The sequence below is a fragment of the Peromyscus maniculatus genome, chromosome 2, assembly GCF_049852395.1.
Source record: "Peromyscus maniculatus bairdii isolate BWxNUB_F1_BW_parent chromosome 2, HU_Pman_BW_mat_3.1, whole genome shotgun sequence".
NCBI lineage: Eukaryota > Metazoa > Chordata > Mammalia > Rodentia > Cricetidae > Peromyscus > Peromyscus maniculatus.
The window spans coordinates 40,686,363-40,711,749 of NC_134853.1; the positions used below are offsets into that span (position 1 = coordinate 40,686,363).

The 25,387-nt window shown below is 40.0% G+C and overlaps 1 protein-coding gene across 2 annotated transcripts; it reads left to right on the forward strand.

Moving 5' to 3' along the window:
• Positions 1–1,346: 1,346 nt before the first annotated feature.
• Positions 1,347–25,063, forward strand: Oprk1 (opioid receptor kappa 1). 2 transcript variants are annotated; one of them, XM_015986952.3, is made up of 5 exons: positions 1,347–1,469; positions 1,626–1,757; positions 2,126–2,432; positions 15,055–15,407; positions 21,251–25,063. In XM_015986952.3, the coding sequence occupies exons 3-5, from the start codon at positions 2,176–2,178 to the stop codon at positions 21,781–21,783; spliced, it is 1,143 nt and encodes a 380-aa protein (XP_015842438.1). In that variant the 5' UTR covers positions 1,347–1,469; positions 1,626–1,757; positions 2,126–2,175; the 3' UTR covers positions 21,784–25,063. The 2 variants fall into 2 exon arrangements, with proteins under 2 accessions (XP_015842438.1, XP_076420106.1); XM_076563991.1 differs by lacking the exons at positions 1,347–1,469; positions 1,626–1,757 and having other exon boundaries at positions 1,853–2,432.
• Positions 25,064–25,387: the final 324 nt, after the last annotated feature.

Here is a 25,387-nt window from a genome sequence, read left to right on the forward strand (position 1 = left end):
TTTGCTGGCCACATGTCATCTCTGTGTTAGGAAGTGATTCCCCAAGACATAAAGAAAGATTCTGCCATCTTCCTTCTGGACAGGACAACGTTAGAGTCATCACGCTTCATGTTTGCAGTGTTTGCAGAAGCGGGTGTCACTGTCTTGTGGTAGTCGGGTTTCTACTGCTGTGACAAAAACCATGACCAGAAACAGCTGCAGAGGAAAGTCAGAGCAGGGACTCAAGACAGGAGCCTGGAGGCAGGAAATGAAGCAGAAGCTTAGAGGAGGGCTCTTTATAAGCTTGCTCTCCACTGTTTTCTCAGCTTGCATTCTTATGCACCCCAGGACTTCCTGTCCAGAGGTGGCAGTGGGCTAGACCCTCTTACATCAATCATTAATCAAGAAAATGTCCCACAGACTTACCTACAGGCCATTCCTAAGTAAGCATTTTCTGAGTTCCTTCTTAGATACGTTTGGGTTTATGCCACATTGACAAAAACCAACCAGTACTCTTTCCAATGCGAGTTTGCAAGACTTGATAGTGAGTTAGGAGTTGGAAGTATTATTGGCAAAGGGGAGTGTTTTCATGCAGCAGTAGTAGAGAGTTATACATTTGTAACCTGTAAGGACAGATGGTCAAATCTTCAGTTGGCATGCTTTGTAGGGAGTAGGAGGACCCTTCTATCATCTGACGGATAGAAGAGCAGAGACTGCCATTAAAATGCCCACCTCTGGTCTTGTTGTGCATTAAGGGAAAGAATGGGCACCTGGTTTGTTTAAGAACATGGAACCCCTGGGAAAATTCAAGTGCCTCACCCTCAGGTGGCTACAGTCCTTCTCTTCTAGGGTCTTCCTTTGAGACCCCAGGGTCTTTTTTTACCCAGCAGACTCCAACAGAGATACATGGATTGTCAGTTACTCACACAGAGTGGAAACTGAGTTTCTGCATAAAGATTTGAGCTCTCTGCATTTGTTAGAGGAGGCAGGAACTTCTTGGTTGGGAATTAACATAAGGAACAGTTACCATCCTGCTCCAGCAGCAGGGCCTGGGTAAGGAGAGTCTCAGCAGTAATAGTAGGCAATGAAGTTAGTACCTGTAAGGTACAGTATGCCTGCAGCCTGGCATTCTAGTCAGATAGATGCATAGACTTTCTAATTATATGTCATAAATTGCTAATTCTAAATGACCTGTATGATTCTGACTAGATTTTTTTGCAACTTTATTGGGATCCTCAATAAATAAAATTCAATACTACTACGACTTGTCTCCTTGCCTAAAAAGAGGCTGGTCCTGTGAACTATGAAGACACGAAATTCCAAACACATTGTACATACTGTGAATACTCCCAGTGATCCCATGCACTCTGGTCACTGCACAAGCGCTCTTTTCTGTTACTGGACCAGAGCTAAGCCCTGGACTGCCAGCCTGGAAGCTGCAGCGCTGAGGGAGGGAGCAATGCGTTGTGCAGCTGGGGACGCTGGAATTGGTGAGAGCTGGCTCCGCAGCAATGGGGTCTGGGCTAGCTCTGAAGGGGTGGGGAGGGGACGGGCTCCCTGGGGCGGGGGGAGGGGGCAAATAGCACGGCTGCTGTCGATCTGCCAGTCCCCTGAGCCTGACTGCTTTTTGGCTTCATCCCACCCAGCAGAGCCTCCTCCTGTCGTGGAAGCCACGCACTGAACAGCGAGACCTGGACCCATCCAGGCAGAACAGCCACCCAGGAACAAGAGTGACAGCTGGGAGGCCGATGGTGACTTGGGAAGCGAGGGATCCGGAGGTGAGCTTGGGGCTTTCAAAGCACAGTGGGGCGGTTGTTGCGCTCAGGGCAGCAGTGTGGCTGGGCGCTTCTTGTGGTTGCAAGCGCACACAGGCAGGGTAGGGACAGCTGTAGAGTGAACAGCGCCTGAGGGCAACGTGCACCCTCAGGGCTCTGGGAATGTCCAAATGTTCTCAGTTTAGCAGCGGAAGAGTGTTGAGGGAGCGGTTAGCAAGTGGCCAGTCCTCCATACCCCTTCCTCCAAATACGCTCCCCGAGACTGAGACTGAGTCAAGGGGTTGCAGGCTGCTTCCCCACCAGCCCTGCGTGCCGCCCCTGTACAGGTAAAGTTTGTCTCTCTGGGTTCAGTCTGTCCTCTGCTCCCGCAGCCCCGCAGGCAGGCACCACTGCTCTTCGCTTTCCTGCTGCAGCCCTCACCATGGAGTCCCCGGTCCAGATCTTCCGTGGGGAGCCAGGCCCCACCTGCGCCCCGAATTCTTGCCGACTCCCCAACAGCAGCGCTTGGGTCCCTAACTGGGTAGAATCGGAAAGCAACGGCAGTATGGGTTCGGAGGACCAGCAGCTGGAGACTGCACACATCTCTCCGGCCATCCCTGTCATCATCACCGCTGTCTACTCTGTAGTGTTCGTGGTGGGCTTGGTGGGCAATTCGCTGGTCATGTTTGTCATCATTCGGTGAGTGCGGGACAGGGTGTGGTGGTAGCAGGGGTGAAGGGATGACAGTGCGACAGTGTGTGTGTGTGTGTGTGTGTGTGTGTGTGTGTGTGTGTGTGTGTGTGAGAGAGAGAGAGAGAGAGAGAGAGAGAGAGAGAGAGAGAGAGAGAGAGGGAGAGAGAGAGAGAGAGAGAGAGAGAGAGGACAGACAGACAGAGACAGACAGACACAGAGAGAGGTGTGGTGTCTCTTCTGTGCAGGGTTCTAGAGATTCTTCACACAGGGCAAATCCGTGGTACCTTTAAGGACTTAAAAGCTACAGCAGAGGCTCCAAATCTCTGCTGAGAGAACACTGTGGAAAAAGTGCCAGGGTTCTGATCCCAAGGTCATCACCTGGTAAAGAAAAGAGAACATCTATGTGGCTTTTGCTTGTTTACCTGCTTTGGATTGAAATAGTTTACTGCCCTGTGTAAATTTTTCTTTAAATAAACTCCAGGCCCACCAAATGCAGTGGAGATAATTCAGAGTTTTCTGTGATTCACTGGATTGGTGTTGTGGCTTATGAAATGAAAACCAATATGATAATTAGTGAATATCCACTAGCATGATTTTGCAGTGCCAGAATCAAACTCAATAAGGCAAGCTCTCTATCCCTGAGCTATTTGTTTAGCCCTTGGTTTTTTGACATAAGGTCTTCTTATGTAGTCCAGGCTGGCTTTGAATTCATTCTGTAGCTCAGGCTGGTCTGGAACTCCCATCTTCCTGCCTCCATCCTCCTGAGTGCTAGGATTATAGCCCTGGGCCATGATGCCCAGTTCACAGAAGTCTCCATTTCCCCTTCACCTTCTCCCTGTATCCTGTATAAACTCTGAGCTCTGGCTGCTTCCTAGCTTACTTTCCCTGTTTCCTAAGTGATCCAATCATATCCTCCATGGCCTCATAGCTTTCTTCTGCCCTTTTGGTATATTCTCCTGATTAGTCAAACAAAGAACCAGAACCAGTGGTGCATGTGCATGCTGAAAGAATTCATACAGGGAATTGGTTTATGCAAGTGGAAATCTTTAATTTAGGAAGCCAGAAGGGGTAGATGCTATGCCTGGGTAGAACTTCTTCCTTGGTGAACCTCAGTTATACCCTCAATGCCTTTTCCTGGTTCAGCCAGCCCACCCTTGTGGTCAGGATTACTTCCCCTATTTAAAATCAACTGAATCTAGAAAAATACCTTCTACAAAAAACTTTTGCAGTAACACCCAAATGAATGTTTGAAGACCTGGAAACCATAGTCTGGCTAAGGATAAACATTAAAATTATCTCCACACTGTTCCCCAAATGGCTTCATTCTTTCTTGTTTTTCCCATGTCACTATGGTTTTCAGGTATATGATGATAAACCCAAAAACTCTCTCTCTCTCTCCCCATTATCCAGTCTTAAAACAAAACAAAACAAAACAAAACAAAAAAAAAAAAAAAAAAAACAAAACAAAAAAAAAAACTCCACTATCTCCCCTTATTCTGATGGCTACCTGATGATCCAACATGAACTTCTGAATTTCTCGGCCTACCTGTATTAGTCTGAGAGGGCTACCATTACAAAGCTCTGTAGACTAGGTGGCTTCAATAACAGAACATTTTATCTGACAGTTTGGGGTACAAAAAGTCCAAGGTTAAAGTGTACCAGGTTAGTTTCCTCTGTATCTCTCTTTTTGGCTGTCATCTCCAGGTGATCAAATGGCCTTCTTTCTGTATGTGGCTATGTCTTAACCTCTAATAAAGACAGCAGACATAGCAGCTGATGTGTGATCTCACTGGATCTTAATTACTTCTTCGATGTCCAAGTCTCGAGTTACATTCTGAGGTGCCAGTGATTGGGACACCAATCTAGGGCACTTCCTTCCAGCTTCAAGTTCTACAGCAACTACATTATATTCCGTGTAGTCAAAAGTTCACTCCTATGAAGGTACATTTCTTTGTCAATGAATTTTAAGGATAAACAAAGAAAAAAATTACAAAGAAACATAAAGTAAAAATGAGAAATTCTTTGGGTCTTAGTGATAGGCTTTGCCTTTCCTTTTCTCTTCAGTTTTCAGTAATTTGCAGTCAGGGCTTGGCTCACTCCCAGACCTTCTCTCGAGTAGAAGACATTTGGTTCTTTGTAGCTCAGCATCACTGTGTTGAAAGTTCCTCAGGAGAGTCATCTTGAAAGAGGCTTAGAGGTAACCATGGAAGGACTACTATGGAAAAGACTACATTTCCTAAGCTCAAATTCATTGACCTATCCAAATTTCCTGAGCATGGAGCTTGATACTCATGAAGAAACCAATTTCCTCAAGTATTAATAGGAGAAAAGTTTACTCTTCCTTAAGCCACTAAGCAAAAGTTCCATAGTTCACTCTGCTTATGGCATCTTAAGTTTGGGACAGATAATGGCTTATTCAGGTTATCCCTGAGGCAGTCTAGACTGCATGGCCAGACTGTGTGGCTGCCTCAGAATTGAGTCAGTATAGGAAGGAATGAGACGACCCAGTTGGAGAGTCTGCAATAGCATTACTTCTTTAATGTCAGATCTTTCATCCCCTCCGCAAAGTTCCCATAATCCCTGCACTAGATGTCCTTGTCTTCCAAAGTCTCACCTGTATCAGCTTGGCCTCCTTTTACATATCACAAACCCCTGCAGAGGAGCACAAAAAAGACTAGTGTGCAGTGTGGTCACCTGCACACCGTTCACTACTGCTCCATCCTACAACTTTATCCTGGGCTTTGGATGAAACAGTATGCTCTCATTTTTCTGCATCAAATCTTGGAATCAACATTAATATTTCTTTTTACAAAAGAATCAAAAAAGCAACATCAGAAATTAAGAGCCCATCTTTCTTTCTTTAATTATTTTGTACAAGTTTGAGAATCTCTTAAAAGAGAGTCAGTTTCATGGCAGCTGCTTGTGTGGATTACTTAAACTTGTTTTCTCCCAGTAGAGTATGTGATCACAATAAAGTATGGAGGCTGCACAGCTGTTTCAGAACAGAAGCTAAAATAACCATATGAAGATAAAGAGGTTGTGGAGGGAGGGAGAGAGGGAGGGAGGGAGGGAGGGAAGAAGCCAGCTGGGCTGGGGCATAGCCCTGTAATCCCAGCTACTTGGGAGGCTGAAGCAGGAGAAATGTGAGTTTAAGGCCTATTTGGACAACTTAGAGCAAAATAAATCTCAAAACAAAAACTAAAAACACAGAGCTGGAGGAAATTCCTCGGTGTTTGAACACTTACTGAGCACACATAGGGCTCCAGCATCATAGAAAAGAAATACAGAAATGTGCTGTAGAGTTCTTTATGCCTGAACAGACCACAGACAAAGCCTTCTGAACTGCTCCCATGTTCTCCTGGCTTTACAGTCTTTCCTGATATCTGTCTTGGGGCTAGTTTCAGGAGAACTTGTTTCTTACTGGGAGAGAAGAATTCCTCTCTATTAGCTATTGTGCTGTATCCTGAGTGGCAATATCTTGCTGAGAACTATGTGGGTGGCACTTCCTTCACCCTAGCTTGACTTCTGGATGCAGACTGTTGTGGTTGCCCCTGGAGGCTCTCTGCTTAGCTAGAAATCTAAATTTCTGTGGCTGTAAGACAGCTGTCATTCTAAGACGGATGGAATTTCAGTGGGACAAGTAATACAGGCTTAGAATTGTATCAAGAGCTTTGAAGTAAACAATTACTTGTTCCTCACCTTTTCTTTAGAGGTTATGTCAGCTTATGTCTTAGACAAAGAAAATTTGTATAAGAAAAATAGATAGTGGTAGTCTTTGTTTTTGAGACAGTCTCACTAAATTCTCTAAGCTCTCCTCAAACTCACTATCCTCTTACTTTTGCCTACCAAGTGCTGGGGTTACAGCCCTGTGCTAGCACACCTCACAGGAGAATGGAGTTTAAGAATGGGGCTAGCGCTGCAAAACACTTGTGGGTTATTGTTTTTTTCACTTGTTTAACACTTATTATCCCAAAAGGCCAAACCTTTCATAAAAGGTTTAAATCTTTGCTTATGTCAAGTCTCAAGATTTCTATAGGATGTCAGAGAAATAATTTTAAATATCTATATGTGTTTTGGTATGACTGTGCCCTGTGGAACATATTGGAATTTGTTCTGAGAGATCATTGCTATGTGGCAATACCAAGAGGAACGGATGAGCTCTTTCCAGTCACTGACTACTCCAGTGAAATTATTTCTTGGGCATTCCCCATCCTCCTTGGCCACAAGCCTGCTGGGATAGCCTGCCCAGGTGTGACTTGGCTTAGGGTTGGCACTGTACTTAACTCCCTGTGTGGTAACAGAGAGGGAGGCCAGCAGCCTGTGCTTATGGTGCTGGCTCTGTGCATGGGAGTGAGCACTGAAAACAACCTGGCTCCAATGTGGAATGAGATTCCACAGAGGGACCTCAGACTGAGGGAAGGGCCAAAGACAGCTTAGAGGCAAGGGCTACATTTTCTTTCTTTTCGGAAATGAATAAACTACTGCTTTTTAGTAAACAATCACAATTTCAATATCAAGTAATCCAGAAGGATGTTTAGCAAATTAATTTTATTGAGATGAACTGAAGATATCTGGAGAATTTAATGAAACAAACTCATTATATTTTCAAATCATTCAACTGAGAAGTAAGACCAGGACAATCTTCATTTCTGATTATTTTTATTTTTATTTAATATCTGAAAAGAGACTTTTCTAAAAGTTCTTTGTAGCTGAGTTCACAGGAGAATTTAATGAAAGACATAGATTTCAACATACTCTGCCCCTCACATGCAGTCTTCCCACCATAAGCATCCTGCCACATGCAGAAGGAGGCAATTGACTCTGCTGACTCAGTATCGTCACCCAGACTCCACAGTTCGCACTGGAGTTGCTCCACCCTATCAGGTATCACTGAGGCCTAACTGACTACTGAAAATTACTTGTGTTGAAGGTGTGTTTAAAATGTCACTCAAAGGCTCACATGTTGAAGATGTTGTCATCCACTTGAAGCGCTGCTCAGAGGCAGTGGAACTTTGAAGAGGTATGACTTAATGTAAGGAAGTGAGGTCACTGGCTGCATGCCCTTGAAGGAGATATTGGGGGTGTATACATGAGCTCTCTGTCTCTGTCTCTCTCTGTCTCTCTCTGTCTCTCTGTCTCTCTCTCTGTCTCTCTCTCTGTCTCTCTCTCTGTCTCTCTCTCTCTCTCTCTCTCTCTCTCTCTCTCTCTCTCTCTCTCTCCTCTCCCTCTCTCCCATTGATGCATGAAGTAAACATGCCTTCTTTACCATGGTATACTGAACCATCATGATCTCTTCCCAACAAATGGACCAACAGTGGACTGAAACTTCCCAAACTGGGAGCCATGACAACCTTTCCTCATTACAGATTGATTACCTCAGGTATTTTGTTACTGTGATAGGAAAATAACATCATTTAAAACATGTATGAACTGTGACATTTTTAACTTAATCAAACAAACACAGTCATTATCACACAGTGTTGTTACTTCTCTGGGAGTGCCAGTTATATAGGAAGCACACTTAAGATCTGTCCTCAGCAACTTTCAGATTCACACTATAGTATCCTAACCATAATCATCATTTATATATCATTGGTACATTTGTTCTCCGGAATGAATTCATCTTGTAACTGAGGATTTGTACCTTTGAGCAATGTCTCCTCATTTCCCTACCCTTTTGGATCCTTAGCATGTTATGCAACATGGAAAGCATACTCAGTATAGTGAATACATCACTCTTGTTGACATGCAAAAGAAAGCCCACCCATTACCTGCTTGTGTCTTGCCCTGTTGGTCTCCTACTGCTTGTTAAAAGGACTGTGTTTCCCTGAGGCTTCACAACTTTCCTCCGACTGAGTCTGAATGTGGGCAATTCAAGCATGAGAAGATAGATGGTCCATGGGTTTAGTAGTGTTGTAGTTTGCATTACATTGACACCAAAGTTTGAGTTTCTACTATGTCACTAACTTCCACTTTAGGACAAGTCATCTGTTCTTCTAAACTTGTTCATTGCCGCCCTCCACCTTTCAATTACTACAGTTGACTCTTCACATCTGTAGATTCTGCCTTTGTAGATTCAACCAAATGTCCTTAGGCCTGCCTTGGTTTGTGTCTGTATCAAATTGGTGTAATGTGACAAACAAAAACAGAAAGCCCCATCCCAAACAATGAGTATAACCACTGTTTACATTGCATTTGTGAACACACAGAGAATACCCAGAAGCTAGACATCTGTGAAATCTGCACAGATGCTGTAAAGAGGGAACCCCACGGGAACTTGAGTTTGCCAGATGACAGGGGCACAGAGAAAAGTTTGATACCCAGTATCCCTTGCAGGGGGCAGTGAGAAGATGGGCTTTCTGGGGAGTGATGGGAGAATGGATGGGTGGGAAGAGTGGTGTTGGGCCAAAGAAGGCCTATGACCCATCAAGAACAAAATTGTTTTACACATTCACTGGTGGTTTACAAAGTGATAGGTACTGCTTTAGGATTTTTATATGACTTGATAAAGTTGTGGTGATGATTAGATCACACACACACACACACACACATACACACACACACACATTAAGTCACACAGCAAGGGCCTGGCACATGGTAAGTGCTCTGGTGTAATGCTGGCCTCCACTGTCATTACCAAGGCAGCTGCTGCTCTTGTTATTGCAATAACCTCCCATGGCCCTACCCTAACAACCTATAGTATAGTCCTGTATTTCTTGAGGAATTTTGAAATCCATGTTTACTGGGTAAAGGAACTCAGTGCCCTCTTCCTGGTCCGTTTTTCCTCTCCTGTCCAAGGTACAGTGTTGTGATTCAGGTTTTGTAGCTCTGTGGAGATACTAGCAAGGAGAAACCTCCATCTTTGCCCTTTAGTGCCATATGCTCCTGAGATGTGTATGCTAAAAGACACAACCATTTGCAGCCAACCCACCTTCAGGTTTTACAAACAAGCCAAAACTTCCCACCTAGATGGTGCCATTTTACTTTAAATGCTTGCAAATTACTATAAAGCATTATGGATGAAATGGGGGAAATAATACTCTATCACAAGAAAAAAAATATTTGTTTTCTCCTCAGTGGACATAAAATGAATGAAAAAATTGCCTAACATTTTGTTGTAGTTAAATGTATATATAGTTCCTGGGGACTCTGCCAGAATCTCTGAGGGTAGAGGTTTTGGTTTCCACCTACATGTTTATAGAGTCCAGCACAGTGTACTTCCTGGAAGACTATTAATGCTATTGAACTTCTGGTTCATTCTTTTCTTCAGTTCTGATTGTGAGCTCTCTATCCTGTCACTGTGGCAGGTTTCTAAGCACCTGTCTGCAGGATGGAGCCCTGCCCTGTTCCTGAAAGCAAGGTCTGTCTTTGTCTATGCTGCACAGATCACTCAAGCCCAAATGTCTTCAGCTAGAGAAGGGCAAATACATAAATCTCAATTCCAACTTGAAGGATGTGTGAAAATCAAGTAAGACAAGTAAAAGTCAAAATACTAGATTTTGAAAGTTATAGTAGTTGGAATGACAGATGTAGAAATATGTAACTTACATGTAACTTCTAGATTGCAATTTCAGCACTGTAATTTGTCTTATATCTTTTTAAGATTTATAAAGAGAATTCCATGAATCTTAGTTGCTGCATATATAGAACAGAAATATTAGGTGATATAACATGAATCTTAAAAGGTCTTATTCACAGAAAAAAAAACCCAGAGCCAGATATGGGGTGAAAGCTGAAAGATCAGAGAAACATCAGCCATAGCCAACCTCTCACCTCCCCATCTCCTCAACCAATCCTGTTTCCACAAATTCTCAGAATGAAAGCCTCTGAGTCCTCACCCCTGAGGGAATCAGTTGAACTGCTGCTTAGTTCCTGTCTCCTCATGCCTTATATACCATTCTCCACCCAACCATGACACTTTCTGGGATTAAAGGTGTCTGTGCTTCCCAAGCAAAAACATGAGATCTCAAGTGCTGGGATTAAAGATGTTTGCCACCACACCTGGCTCTGTTCCCAATGTGGCCTTGAACTCACAGAGATCCAGACAGATCTCTGCCTGGCGAGAGATAGGATTAAAGGTGTGTGCCACCACTGTTTGGCCTCTATGTCTAATCTGGTGGATGGATCTGTCCTCTGATCCTCAGACAAGTTTATTAGGGTACATAATATATTGAGGTACACAATATGTCACTGAATTTCTCTTTTTTGGTCTAAAATAATAAAATATTTTTTCTTGTGATAAAGTATGATTTCCCCCTATTTTATCCATAGTGCTTTACACAAATTTGCAAGCATTTAAAGTAATAAGAAAAACTATATACAATAAGTACAATAACTATATACTTCTCAGGATTCCCATAAGATTGCCAGTACCCCAATCAGCAGGAAGCAGTATGAGAAGCTATGCCCAAATTCCCAAAATATTGTTTATAAATATTTATTTTTATTTAAAGGGATTGATTATAAATATAATCTCTTTCTATAGAAGAAAAGGGGATAATATAGATATGATAGGATAAAAAGGGTAGATTACTGATATACTTTTAAAGAGCAACAACTTATTTGAAATGTTTACATTGCTATGGATTTTAGTTTATTGATACAAATTTAAAGTTAATTTTTGTTATGCTGTATATATGTTTCTACTCTTTTTTAAGGAATTATGTTTATACAACTCAATTAAATTATAATATATAATTAAGAAATACAGATTAATAATTAGTCTTCTATGATAGTCAAATTTATAGTCATGTTAGTTACATTTTTTTAGCTATACAAAGATATATTTTGATTAGGTAGGTAATTTTCAAATACTTCAAAGACCTAAAGAATATGGCATTTAACTTATACTTTTCTGGAAAATGAGACACATTTGCTCCTGGCAGCACCAATTGCTTCAAAGAGGATGATGGGCATTGAAGAAACTCGGTATGGAGTTTGCTTTCTTTGTGGCAAAAGTTAACCACTGGGCAAAAAACGTGTCCTGGCCTGGACTCTTGACAGGATGTTGTATAAACTGAACATGCAGGACCCATAGGAAAATGACCAATGAATTCTGACAAAACAAGGTGAGATGGTTATTCAGAGTCCTGCTTTACAGAGGAGACTACTAGACATTCTACAGAACATAGGGAGAAACAACTGATAAATTCTAGGCCTGTAGGCTAAAGATGGATGCCCCAATATTACAGAGGAACTTTGGGTGACTGTCCAACAGCCAGATGTCTCTGTCATTCTAGATTTTTGGAAGTTGCTTACAATGCACTTCCTGTTTACTTAGGTAATATTATACTCTTCTGGGGGTCTTTAATGTAGTTGAAGACTAAATAATTATAATTATAGTTTTCCTTAGTCATGATAAAAGATAAACTAGATATAAAACTTTAGACTCACAAACATAGGATAGATGATAGAGTATTTTCTTTAATTTTGCCAAATACAAATGGACTAGATATTGTAACTGCAATTCTTGCTTGATAATTATATGTAATTTTACTTTGTTAAAGTTAAAACCTTTCCTTTTGATTAGACAGAAAAAGGGAAGTGCTGTGGGATGTCTTTCTGATGCTGTGAATATATGTTGCTATGATTCGTTAATAAAGAAGCTGCTCTTGCCTATGGCAACTCAGGTTATAGCCAGGCAAGAAATCGAAGACAGAGACCAGAAGAAGAAAGGAGAGTAGGGGAGAGATGCCAGTTGCCTCCCAAGAAGCAGCAAGATGCCAGCAGACTGGTAATGCCACTGCCATGCAACAACAATATATATTAATAGGAATGGGTTAATTTAAGATGAAAGAGCTAGCAAGAAGCTGAAACCATAGGCCATACAGTTTGTAATTAATATAAGCCTCTGAGTAATTATTTTATAAGTGACTATGGGACCTGCAGGTAAGAGAGATTCGTCAAGACTTCTGGGCAAGGCAGGACTAGAGAAATTCTGGCTACAAGGTTCTACCACATGGAGTTACTATGAGTCCTAGATGAGATAGGTCTATATTCTGGATGGAAAGCTTTTTGAAATGAGTGGTCACTGTGCTTACTGTCTGTGCTCAGTTCTTTTATTCTGAGCTCTGATGACATGATCTGGATTCTTTATAAATTCAGATCTTATACAGTTTTGTGCATCTATTGGTTATAAATATTTTGAAAAGCTAAAAACTAGATATCACCCAATATTTTATGACAACTTTAGATCCATATCTTATAGAGTTCTAGTATCATTGCACTTATGTTCTTCTATGTCAGGGCTCAAGTTTCATTTTTACCACCATCTTTATGTTCAAGCTGAATTGGGTAAAATGGCAATGAGCATCATCTGGAAGCCATGTCCCACTTTGCTTTTTGGGCTAGCTATTAGATTCTCCACAAATATGAAAGGGGGAAAAATTGGAGCACATGATATAAATTAGACATGATCACTCGCTTGGAGTGGGGGGAAATAAATTTTACCCCATGTGCTAAAGTTATCTTTGGAATGCTATGCAGTAAACATGCATTTTGTACACAAGGAAATTGAGGCTTGTGATAGTAAGTCCTTGCTATTCTCTGGATGTTGACCATTGCTCAAAGGCTTGGGTGTTGAATATGTGGCCTCATACCTTTAATGGATGCAGGCTAGTTGAGGGTCTTAGGATTTTTGTAGGTATGCCCTTAAATGGGGTCTTTGGCCCTCATGTTCTTCTTCATATTCTTCACTAATGGTGGTAAAATGAATGGCTTTGCTCTTCTGTGCACTCCTGTCTAGAGGCAATGCCTTACCAGTGGTCTGAAGCTACAAGGCTAGCAAGGCATGGTATGGAACCTCCAAGAAAGGGAACAGAAATAACCCTTTCTACTGACAAGTTGACTAGCTCAAGTATTTGTCATCATGATGCAAAATTGACTAGTACATCCTAGTGAAGTTTGTCTGTTGTTTAGAAGGAAAAAATGTAAGACCAGGACCCAGGCATATCTAATTTTATAAATCAAAGAATGCCAGTATAAGTTCATGAAGACACAGGAACCTCAGAGACTCCAAACACAAGAGTAGATATCCAAGCTACCACCAGCTGGAACTTCTATTAATATTAGTAATTTTGTTAGAGAAACTTAAAGGAGTAGGAAGTTTGTCTATAACTTGTCTTTTTTCAAACATAAAAATCACAGTTTAAAGCAGGCAGTATTCAAATGTATTGCATTCTATATTTTCTCATTAGAAACATTACTTCTATAACTATACTTGCTTAGTTATCTGTGCTTTTATAAAGATATTATGAGTATTTGGTTATAAAGCCTTAAACATTTTCCAAAACATATAAGTCACTTAGCAATATTTGAGTTAAATGTCCAAACGTGAGATGTGTTTCCCCACTTCCCAAATTAAATCACTCTTTTAGAAATAGGCCATGAAGCAAACTAGAACTTGCTAACGTTAGTACTAATCCTTGCAATGGTCTCTCATCCAGCCAATAACATATCTTATTTCTCACAAGAAGAGAAGGGGAAGATCAAAGGTAGTGTTGAGCAAAACTCTATAGTGGCCTCTCTCCTGGGCTCCCAGCTTACCATCCTTATGTATCAGAAACTGACTCTGGAAGTTTAGACTCAGGCCTGTGACTTCACCTTGGGCAACACCATTCCATCACTCTAATATTACTGACAACTAGATGGTTTTTTTTTTTATGAGGAAATGTATGTGTCTAGGGGGACAGGGATACATTCATTGTGATAAGGTTTACAATTCTGAAGTACACAGAAAGGAATTAACAGCTTTCCCCTCTTGGCTTCAGAGAGGTAAAATGCTATGGGTATTTACTGCTCAATGGATTCTGGAGGAAGCATTCCTTCAAAGAACAATTCTTTGATTGTTGATTCAGATTTGAGTGAAAACAGTGTTGCTCTGAATTCATGTTTTATTTATGAATTATTTCAGCTTCCAGGCAATCTTGGTTACCCAACTTGAACATTAATGTCCCCTTGACTGAAAAGTGAGACAATTGGAGACAACTGCACACTTAATATAATTGTCTAAGACTGGGAGAGAGAAAGACCGAATTTATTTTTATTTACTGTGATGTTGCTGTATCAAATATAATTCATGTTGGTCTGTTCTATTTATATAATACACTTAAAATGACAAGTTGGTGGCATAGGCAAGCAGAAATCAATGAGTCTAATTGTGCTTTGGCCACTGCAGCTGGATATATTTTAAAATTGAACACCATTTTGTACTTTCAAAAGGCTAAATAATTACAATTATTGATTTCTCAAAATAACCATGAAGGGAAAAGTTTTTGTATTATACAAACAGAAGAAAAATATTTCAAAAATACTTAAGGTAAGACCTCTGTGAAGGATTAAAATAAATCATCACCTATAACATGAAGACCTCTATGTATTCCAGTCTGTCTGTGTATTCATCTATGTATTGACCTATATTTTCTTCATTCTCTTTATCATGGTTTGAATAAAGCACTAAGACAAAATCTTAATAAGTTTGAGTTCCTTTTACAATCTGCACATGCAATAAATGCAAAAGGAATATGTAAGTGCACAGTAAAATTAATAGTTCAGTGACTGTCACTCACATTCACCCTCTGGGTTTAAGTTGCAGAGCTGGAAGTAACTGCTATTATTTCTTATCATTTAGATACACGAAGATGAAGACAGCAACCAACATCTACATATTTAACCTGGCTTTGGCAGATGCCTTGGTTACTACCACCATGCCCTTCCAGAGTGCTGTTTACTTGATGAATTCCTGGCCTTTTGGAGATGTTCTGTGCAAAATTGTCATTTCCATAGACTACTACAACATGTTTACCAGCATATTCACTTTGACCATGATGAGTGTGGACCGCTACATCGCTGTGTGTCACCCTGTGAAAGCTTTGGATTTCCGTACACCTTTGAAAGCAAAGGTCATCAACATTTGCATTTGGCTCTTGTCATCATCTGTTGGCATATCAGCAATAGTACTTGGAGGCACCAAAGTTAGAGAAGGTAAGAGCCATTGTTTTCATCCCATTTATAAAAATTGATTTTTTTTCATTAGATGAACATTTTTACCTTGGGAATGACTGGAACATGTATCTATTGAGAAACAAGCAAACAAAAGCAATGTATATTATAATTCCTAAATCCATGGAAAATTACAAACAAAAAATGTTGTGTTCTTTCGACTTCTAAACATGGAATGGGGTGATGATAGTGCTAGAGAATAGACACCCAGAGGTCTTGGATCCTTAAAGTGCTTGCTGAATTTAGAGTGACTGTAAATCCATGGAGAGAAGACTATATATACTGGCTTCTTATTTTATTTCTCATCTTCCCTTATTTTCCACAGAAGCTTTTGAGACACTGAGGTTGAGAGTACCATTCTACAAAACACACTTTGGAACCCTGTAGCCTAAACATTTATATTTTAACTAATGATGTGGTGAACCAACCAGAAAGCGAGTATGAATAACCCTGACAGTATTTCCATAGGTCATAAGGAGAAAAGTGTATGCACATAGGCCTTCTAACTGCCACTAGACTGCATCATACTCATTATTCTTATGTTTTGGTGAAAAGGGAATCTGAAAGGGTATGAAGTAAGAAAACAAAGGCAAGAAGGTTTTGAAAATGCAATCTAGTGCCGGGCGGTGGTGGCGCACGCCTTTAATCCCAGCACTCGGGAGGCAGAGGCAGGCGGATCTCCGTGAGTTCGAGGCCAGCCTGGTCTCCAAAGTGAGTTCCAGGAAAGGCGCAAAGCTACACAGAGAAACCCTGTCTCGAAAAAAAAAAAAAAAAAAAAAAAAAAAAAAAAAAAAATTAAAAAAAAAAAAAAAAAAAAGAAAATGCAATCTAGCAATCACACAGATTTCCTTCTTTTTCTCCCCAACAAGGAGTTAAATTATTAGAGACATATATGGGATCTTTTCTCCTTTCTGCCTTAAGGTTATTCCACATATATCCTTTCTTCATTGGCTTTGGTCAGCTCACAATCAGGTTCACAGATGGTTACAATTCTTACCCTATGCAAACAGGGTAACGGGACTTTCTCAGCATTCATCAAACTGGGATGAGAGATGAAGTTTTCTGAGTACTTTAGAACACATCAATGCCTGGGTCCCAGGAGAGCCTGGCTTAATCATGCAAAAGTGCAACCTAGGTTAGTCTGACCTGCAGCCAAGATGAGAACCACGGTCTCGAAAGTTTTGCTTTTCTAGTAAAAAATGAAGCCATGAGAAATATGTTTGATCTTAATAGATATTCTCTAGAGAGAAGCAGGTAAACAGCCTTTGAACTGTATAAATGCTACTTAATGGTCTTCAAGGTGTCCAGATGCATCCTTTTATTAGAGAGCTTTGTAGTACTTGTGAGTACAGATAATTGAATATATGTAGCAAGACCTTTTCAGGACACAGTAAAAGAACAGGTGCTATGATCATTGCTTATCTTACATGGTAGGTAGATGCATAGGCCATTTGTACATTCTAGACAGTTTCTTTTAGAGAACTTTTAGGGTCACAGTAAAATTAAAATGCAAAGTAGAGTTTCAATTTGTCTCTTGCTACCACACATGCACAGCTTCACCACATAAACACCTCCACTAGAGTGGCATATTTGTCACAGCCTGGCCTAAATTAGCATACCATCACCCAAAGTTTACAGCTTACATTAGGGGTCATTCTTGGTGTTGTGTTCTCATGGTACTTTCTTCTGAACTGTGTTTCAAGTTCCCAGCACAGCTACAGCAGGTGATGGACCCTGACACTTGTAATCAAATGAGCAATTGTGAAGATGATTCATCACACAGAAGAATTTGTTCTTCATGGCTACATTAAGGGGAAATAAATGGCAAGGAACTCTTCTGAGTCTCAGGTGTCTGTGCATCACGAGGCCCATCCAGGAGCAAGCTCTGCACTCACTAAAATGAGAAGGGGCTGAGTAACAAAAGGTGATAGATGACTTTCTCAGGGCAAATAAAGACCTGGTTTTGTAGTTCATGTTTCACTTGCAAATTTAACTACTATATTACTTCTAGCATGTGTCAGAAAGTGAGAGTGTAGAAAAAAATTGAGTTTCAGTTAGGCTTTCGAAATAAGAAATGAGACAGATGTGGTTTTTTTCCAGGTAGATATTGATGGAGACGAATGCACAGGTGTAATAGAAGAAAAGATGTATTAATGTCAGTGAAGATTAATTTGTGCAGCAAAGGAGAGCATATTAAAGTGGTTTATAGGATAACTGTTCTTTCCTTTTACTTTTTTCAATTAAGGAATTTGTTTATATTGTGAAAGATGATTTTTGTGAACTGCATTCATTTTGGAGTGCTGCACCATGCTGCCTGTTGAGACTGTTTCATGACTAAGAGGAGTGTTTTAGGTCATCTTTCCAACTGGTCATGGCTGATTGATACTGTTCTTCAGCATGTCAGTGTCATCAACAACCAGCATGGTCCTCAGAGGCCATGTGGTTTGTTGATATGTTTACCAACATCTACTGATACCCATGCAATAGTGAGGGCTCTTTGTATACAGTAATGTTTTAACTGTATGGGTATTAAATATTGAATCTTGTGTTCTACATATGTGTGAATTATTTATTTTGGTAAATCATAATCTGCTTATCACCAGTACTATAGTAAGCAACCCTAGACAAAATATATAGTCAGCTAAGGAATGCTGAAAGTAAGAGAAATAGCTTTCCCTGGGAAATAGTACTCAGTTACTTATACAAAACCAAATGATCATCCCTGAAAACATATAGACAAGTAACATTATACACAATAAGCAGGTTATATGTATATATTTAGTAATATGTACACATAAATATGCAATAACAATTAAAGAAATAAAGAAATAAAAGCCCTGAATTTGAGAGAGAGCAAGGGGTATACATAGGAAGGGTAGGAGAGAGGAAAGGGAAGGGGAAATAATTTAGTTTAATTTTAAAAACTAAAATAGAAAACAAAAACAAACAATAAAAAAACTGAAAAAGAAATCTTTAGTTTGACTGTTGGATCTAATTCTGATATGGAAGCCATAGATGTTGGACTATGTGCCAATGTGATCATCTGCAAGGGAAAAGAAAGTCTGAAGCCACAATTCTAGCCTGAACTTCAACACGATCAATTTCTTTAGATTTTATATGTGAGAATAGTTGTATGGTATTTGAAGAAACAGTACTTTTTTGAGCTGAAGCAATTATAAAGATAATTCAATCTGAACACATCTTCTTTTCCAGAAACAGATATTTGAAAAAAATCATGGGTTAGGGACATTTTGTAGTTCCTCTTCTTTGATGATACATGTTCGGTGTCTCAGGCACATTTGGAGGCCATTTCCACTCTACAATTGGTGTTTATTTCATACAGATTTTTAAAAGTAGCTGCCATTGATCATTTTTATCATTGATCATAACTATCACTCAAATATTTACTAAACTGTAACTATCTGTGACATAGTTGAAGCGAAGCAAGCCTTCACAGTTGAATGTCATCACTTTGGTGTCATGTTGCCAAGTCTGATAAGTGACTGTTGCACATTAGATGTATAAGGGTTTTGTGCATATATGACATATGCATGACCACTTATTTTAAAGATTTATTATTTTTGTAGCATGTGCTGTAGGCATGACCCTTGTGCCAAAGATGAATTTTGAATAAGGCAGATTTAATCCTTATTCTAGTGTTGTTTACATTCTAAAGAGAAAAGTGAGAAAAAAAATAATGACCTCACAATTTCCTATAAGAAGATTATTTGTCTATGTAGTAAATAATGTGAGCAAAATACATATATGGACCACACATTGTCAGGGAGAGAACCAAAGAAGGAAATCTCTACATAAATGACTCTGAAGTGACTTTTCAACTGACACTTCTGCAAGTAGAGACCTACAAAGGTTTGGAACTTCCCCGTCCCCAAAACACACTTCTCATCTTCAAGGACATGTTTATGGTTACCATTTCAGTATCTGTGATCCTCTAGGAGTACCCAGGTTACTTGATTCTATGGGTTTTATTGTGGTATCCTTGACCCCTTTGGCTTTTACAATCCTTCTTCCCCTATTCTGCAGGATTCCTTGAGCTCTGCCCAGTGTTTGGCTGTAGATCTGCATCTGTTTTCATCAGTAGCTTGATGAAGCCTCTCTAATGACAACTGGGCTAGTCACCAATCTATGTCTATCAGAATATTGTTAGACATTATTACATTGACTTTTTTCTTTTTCTTTTTTTTTGCCAGTTAGGTTTGGTTCTATCCTAGGTGTTTGCACTATTCAGCCTCTGGTCCTGGCCCTCCAGGCAGTGTCAGGGGTGGGTTCCCTCTAGTGGTGTGGATCGTAGGCTGGACCAGTCATTGGTCGGCCACTCTCACAATTTCTATGCCTCTTTTACCCCAGCACATCTTGTAGGCAAGGCAAATTGTAGGTTGAAGGTTATGTGGCTGGAGCCTGTATGGGGCTGACCTAGGCCCTCTTCATATGTTTCAGTTGTGTAGGTAGTCTTTCTAACAGTGAGTCTTTTGCTGTTTTTTGGGACCATTTTCCTCATACTGGGTTGCTGTATCCAGCCTCAATACCAGGCATGTGCCTAGTCGTACTGCAATTTGATATGCCATGTTTGGTTGATATCCATGGAAGGCCTGCCCTTTTTTCAATAGAAACAGAAGAGTGGATGGTGGGAGTGCAGAGAGAAAGGTGGGGGAGGGACTGGGAGGAGAGAAGGGAGGAGAAACTGTTTCTGGGATGGGATAAAAAATCATTATTTTAAAAAATTAAAAAATAAATAAAACTCAAGATCACCGTTAAAAAAAAGAAATACTTTTATGAGCTGGAGAGATGGCTCAGCAGTTTAGAGCACTTGTTATTCTTGCAGAGGACCAACGTTCAGTTCCACAACATCTACATGGTAGCTCAAAAACATTTGTAACTCCAGTTCCAGGGAATTTAGCTCTTTCTTACCACTGTGGGAACCAGGCACACAAATGGTGCACATACATTCATGCAGGCAAAACACTCATACACATAAAATAAAACTTAAAATGTTTATCAGATTTAATAGACAACTATAGAACATTTGTATTAAACTCAGAGTTTCATGACATACTAACTAGTGAAGTTTTTAACATTTCATTTTCTAAGACAATGTTGACGATTTTTAAAGGATACTTTAAATCATTTCATAGAAACACTAAAGCAAAGATTGATATAGATGCTTATTGCTTTCTCTTGGTTTGTCTTCATTTACCCTTAACATTTTTGTTCACATTTCAATGATGTTAATCACAGTGAGCAGAGTGGTACTATTAAATCACAGCACCTGAGTCATATTTAGATGTATTTCATCATCAATTTAGTTAATATTTTTAAGACAAGTTGGTATTTGCTAAATTCGTAGGGAGATTCAAAATGTTTAGTCATTTATTAGAAATAGAAGCTAACTTTCTTTTGTTGTTGTTGTTTACTCTTTTGTCAGAGCCATGGGTGTGGAGAAATTGTTAATACACAAAAATACAAAATAAATGGCACACTAAAAGTGAGCAGTTTGGCTCCTCTGGAAGCCACCAGTACAAAGCCAACCCTCACAGATGGACAAGTCACACTGCTAGCCAGCTTCCACATTTATTCAGTGCAGAACTTTGTGTTTGACAACAAGTAGCTCTGTAGATACATGTTTTGATAGAATGCTCAGTAGTGAACCCATCAATTTCTGAGTTGCTGTTGTGCTTCCAGTATGATCTCACTGTACCTGGACTTCTGAAATCAAAGGTATTGGGATAACATATAACTCCACAGTCATAGTACTGACAATAACAGGATTCTCTCTGTGATTTTGTTGACTTTGGTACCTCTGGCAGATATGGATGGCATTGAGTGCTCCTTGCAGTTTCCCGATGATGACTATTCCTGGTGGGACCTCTTCATGAAGATCTGTGTTTTCATCTTTGCCTTCGTGATCCCGGTCCTCATCATCATTGTCTGCTATACCCTAATGATCCTTCGCCTGAAGAGTGTCCGGCTCCTCTCTGGCTCCCGAGAGAAGGACCGAAATCTCCGCAGGATCACCAAGCTGGTGCTGGTAGTGGTGGCAGTCTTCATCATCTGTTGGACCCCCATTCACATCTTCATCCTGGTGGAGGCTCTGGGCAGCACCTCCCACAGCACAGCTGCCCTCTCCAGCTATTACTTCTGTATTGCCTTGGGTTATACCAACAGCAGCCTGAATCCTGTCCTTTATGCCTTCCTTGATGAAAACTTCAAGAGGTGTTTTAGGGACTTCTGCTTCCCTATTAAGATGCGAATGGAGCGACAGAGCACCAACAGAGTTAGAAACACAGTTCAGGATCCTGCTTCCATAAGGGATGTGGATGGGATGAATAAGCCAGTATGACTAGTCGTGGAGATGTCTTCTTACAGCTCTCTAGGTAGAGAAGAATTCAATGATCTTGGTTTAACCCAGATTACCACTGCAGTCTGAAATGGAAAGCTGAGGTATTCAATAATGAAGACATGTCATGCTCTAAAGTCTTGAAGTGCAGGGCACGTTAGTGATCTAGCTGAGTAGGGGGAGCAAGTCTGAAGAACAGAGCACAGAGGTCCTGGCAACAATACACCTCTTTCCTAGGACAGGGAAGCCAGTCTAATTTTAACCCATTCATAAACAAACATAATACTCTTTCTTCTGGTTCCCCTGGTTTAGTTGTCCTCCATCTGTGTGGCCTTCCTATGCAACATAGTTCCAAAGCTCCAGAGAAAAGAAAGAAAAAGCAAAGCAAAACCAAATCATTGGATCCAAAGTTTAGTGGACACCAAACTTACCTGCTAACAGTGGCAGAAGCAACCTTAGTTAGAATGAGACCATATCAATGCCCATACTCTGATAGGTGGACATGTTTCATGTGTGAAAAGAATGCATCTTAGCAAGAACTTAGACCCGTGATGCTGGACAAGTGCATAGTGGTAGAGAACATCATGTTGACATTTGTGAATGTGTTTAAAGTTGTGAATGCTCTCTTCTCAAAGTGGTTAATGCCTTGAAAACTACAGTTTGCTACTTAAGATCTCTGGGTTTTAGCCTGCTATTCAGGCAGGTAATCTCCTGAGAAAAGATGTACTGGTGTGAAGAAGTATGAAGCTTATATACAAACAAAGTGTGTGTAGTTTCATCTGTAAATAGTCTTGGTGTAAATAAAGAACAGGCCTCCTGTGCAGTCAGGACATTTCTCAAGGGTGCATCAGTGATACCCCTCGAGACATGGAGAACTGTTGCTGAGATATTTTGCTGCAATGTAAGGTTCTCTGGGACTCAGTCATGGTGTGATTTCCTCTGGATTCCTTGAACATCATTTACTCTAACACTGCTCATAACTTAGTGTTAATAAATCACCAAACTCTGAATTCATTCTAAGATGGTAGTTTTCATCAAATCTGTTTTGTGGTAGCAACTGTTTATAAACACACACCTATTGCTGAATGTAGAGCAAGTTGTTTTGATCATGCGAATCTTCAGGTGTTATGTTCTGACTTTCCACAGGAAGTAGAATTGCTCCCAAATATATACTGAAGAATGAAATGAGGCTTGAGGTGGCTGAGCACAGCTTGCACCGTCTTGGGTAAGGGTGTACCTGTGGAGGTCACTGTCTGAGAAATCCATTTAGGGTAATTTTGCTAAATCTTCCAAATGACATATAAATTCCCCCTTCTTTAAAACTTGTGGCCAGAGATAATGATGATTTTTTGTAATTTGACTTTAAAGAAGAAGGAAAGGATAATTTAGAAATGACTTCTATTTCTAAGCTTGTGCATGGTTAGAGCAGCACCCCTTGGAGTCTAATAGAGCATCGAATGTGTGGACTTGGACACTGCAGGCAGGGTTCCATCTGTGAGTTCTCATCACCAGCTGTTTCACTGCTGCTCCCTGTTTCTGGAGACAGAGGCATGCACGAAGATATGACACACTCTGTAGACTCACGGCCATTATGTTTATCTCTATTCGGGACTTTTATGCTACTGAATTCAATGGTGGCTAGTGACATTGCAGAGACATTTCCTAGTGGAAATGAAGTACTCTTTGGAATACTTCTTAAATTTCACTGAATAGCTAGATACTCTGGAATTCTTTTGTAATAACACAAAGATGGAATTTATTAAGAAAATGCGTTAATATAGATTTAAGCGTGGAGGTTAACGGGGGAAGAGAGACATGTAAAAGTGGTGGGGGGAGGTGTATGCCCTAGAGTGGACACAAAATTCTTTGAAAACTATATTATTATTATTATTATTATTATTATTATTATTATTATTATTAGTGTGTGCATTATGGCATGCATGTAGAGGTCAGATGACAACTCTGCTTAATTAGTTCTCTCTTTTTTCCTTTACATGGGTTCTGGGGATGGAACACACAATATCAGGCTTACATTGTCAGGTGTCATGTTCCTTTACTTGTAATCTTGCCAGCCCAGGCCACAGTTTACTTAAAGAAAGAGTCACCACCCTTGAATTCTTATAACTGAATATATATATAATAAGAAAGACTTAAATTTTGGGTGACATTAGCTCAATTGCTAAAAACCTTGGCTAGTATACTAAAGCGACATGTATGTGAACAAAGCAGTTCCAGGAACAAAAACTACTGAAGTAGGCAGTAGAAATGCTTCTATGGTGCACAAAGATGTGGGAGATGTTGGTACATCTTGCAATGGAATTATAATAGTGACCTCTTTAACTTAACACTCTATATGCTCTCCTAATATCTCTGCTTTGTGCATTTCTTGATCCCATGGAGGGGAGGTAAGTAGATTAACTGCCCTTGAGATGTATTCTGAGCTTCCCTCTTAAACTGAAAGTGGAAAAAGATGACAGCCACTTTGGGGCACTAGCTTAAGGAATGATGAAGAGACTCATACAGGAAGAAAAGTATCAATTACATATGTGTGTTTTATTGTTTGAATACAGACATGTGCGCGCACGCACATACACACACACACATAATCATATATGAGAAAGAGAACAGGTGCATACGTGTGTGCACACACGTGCACGATGCTAAGGAGCAGTGTCATCCTTCCATGCTTGATTGTTTCAAACAGTGCTTTTGTCTAACCCCAAGTGGCTTTCCCTCTCTGAGGTTCCCAGAAGATTCTTCCATCACACAAAGAAGGTGTTGCTTGCTATGTGTGTGACCTCAAGATCAACTCTACCTGGACTATATCTTCCCACTCTAGTGGCAACTTTTGAAAAACAAAAATTGTTTAGAGAGAAATCAAGAATTTTTTTGGAAAAGGGTTTAATCTTGTGATTGACATGTTAAATAGGTGTTAAACTTGTACCCAGCAATTTATAGATATTCCATTTCATAATGGAGCATAAGATAAAGAAAATGAGAGAATACATTAGCAGGTTTTAAATGAAAGAATTTAAAAGAAAACCTATGACAAAGTTGTATGTCCATTCTTCAAGATTTATTTTTCAAGCAAGAATTGTTTTGAAGGCTTGGTATCTATATGAAAGTCCCACAAGGTTACAAATTGGCTCAGGCAATGACAATTTTTCTCTCTGAAAGAAAAGTGTGTTCTTTACCATACAGATATTATTTATCTCTTATACTGTTAGATAGTAATTATACAATGTCTATATGATTGTGTGCCTTGCAATAAAACCAAAATTGTACCTGCTAAAATTATAATCCTCTGCTGGTCAGTCATTTGTTCTTCACTTCAGTGAAGCCTCAAGTCTCAAGAACTGGTTTAGATGTTTCTCAAAAACATGTCACTAACTTTCTGCCCATCATAATGTGGTAGGTGATTAATGGAAAAGAACAAAGAAAACAACAATCTTTGATTTTTAGACCTGTGGAATAACTTAGGCAATTTAGCCTGTTTTCATCATAATGCTATCAAGATCCCAGAATCAATGTTAAACACTGCCTTTCGAACAAAACTCCATTTTAAAAATATGAAAACATGCAAATTCCAAAAACTAAGCATTCTGGC

Excerpts from the sequence above, each read along its gene's own strand:
- Oprk1 (XM_015986952.3), top strand. The coding sequence starts at position 2,176 with ATGGAGTCCCCGGTCCAGATCTTCCGTGGGGAGCCAGGCCCCACCTGC. Across the intron at positions 2,433-15,054 it reads GTCATGTTTGTCATCATTCG|ATACACGAAGATGAAGACAG; the intron begins GTGAGTGCGGGA and ends CTTATCATTTAG. Across the intron at positions 15,408-21,250 it reads AGGCACCAAAGTTAGAGAAG|ATATGGATGGCATTGAGTGC; the intron begins GTAAGAGCCATT and ends TACCTCTGGCAG.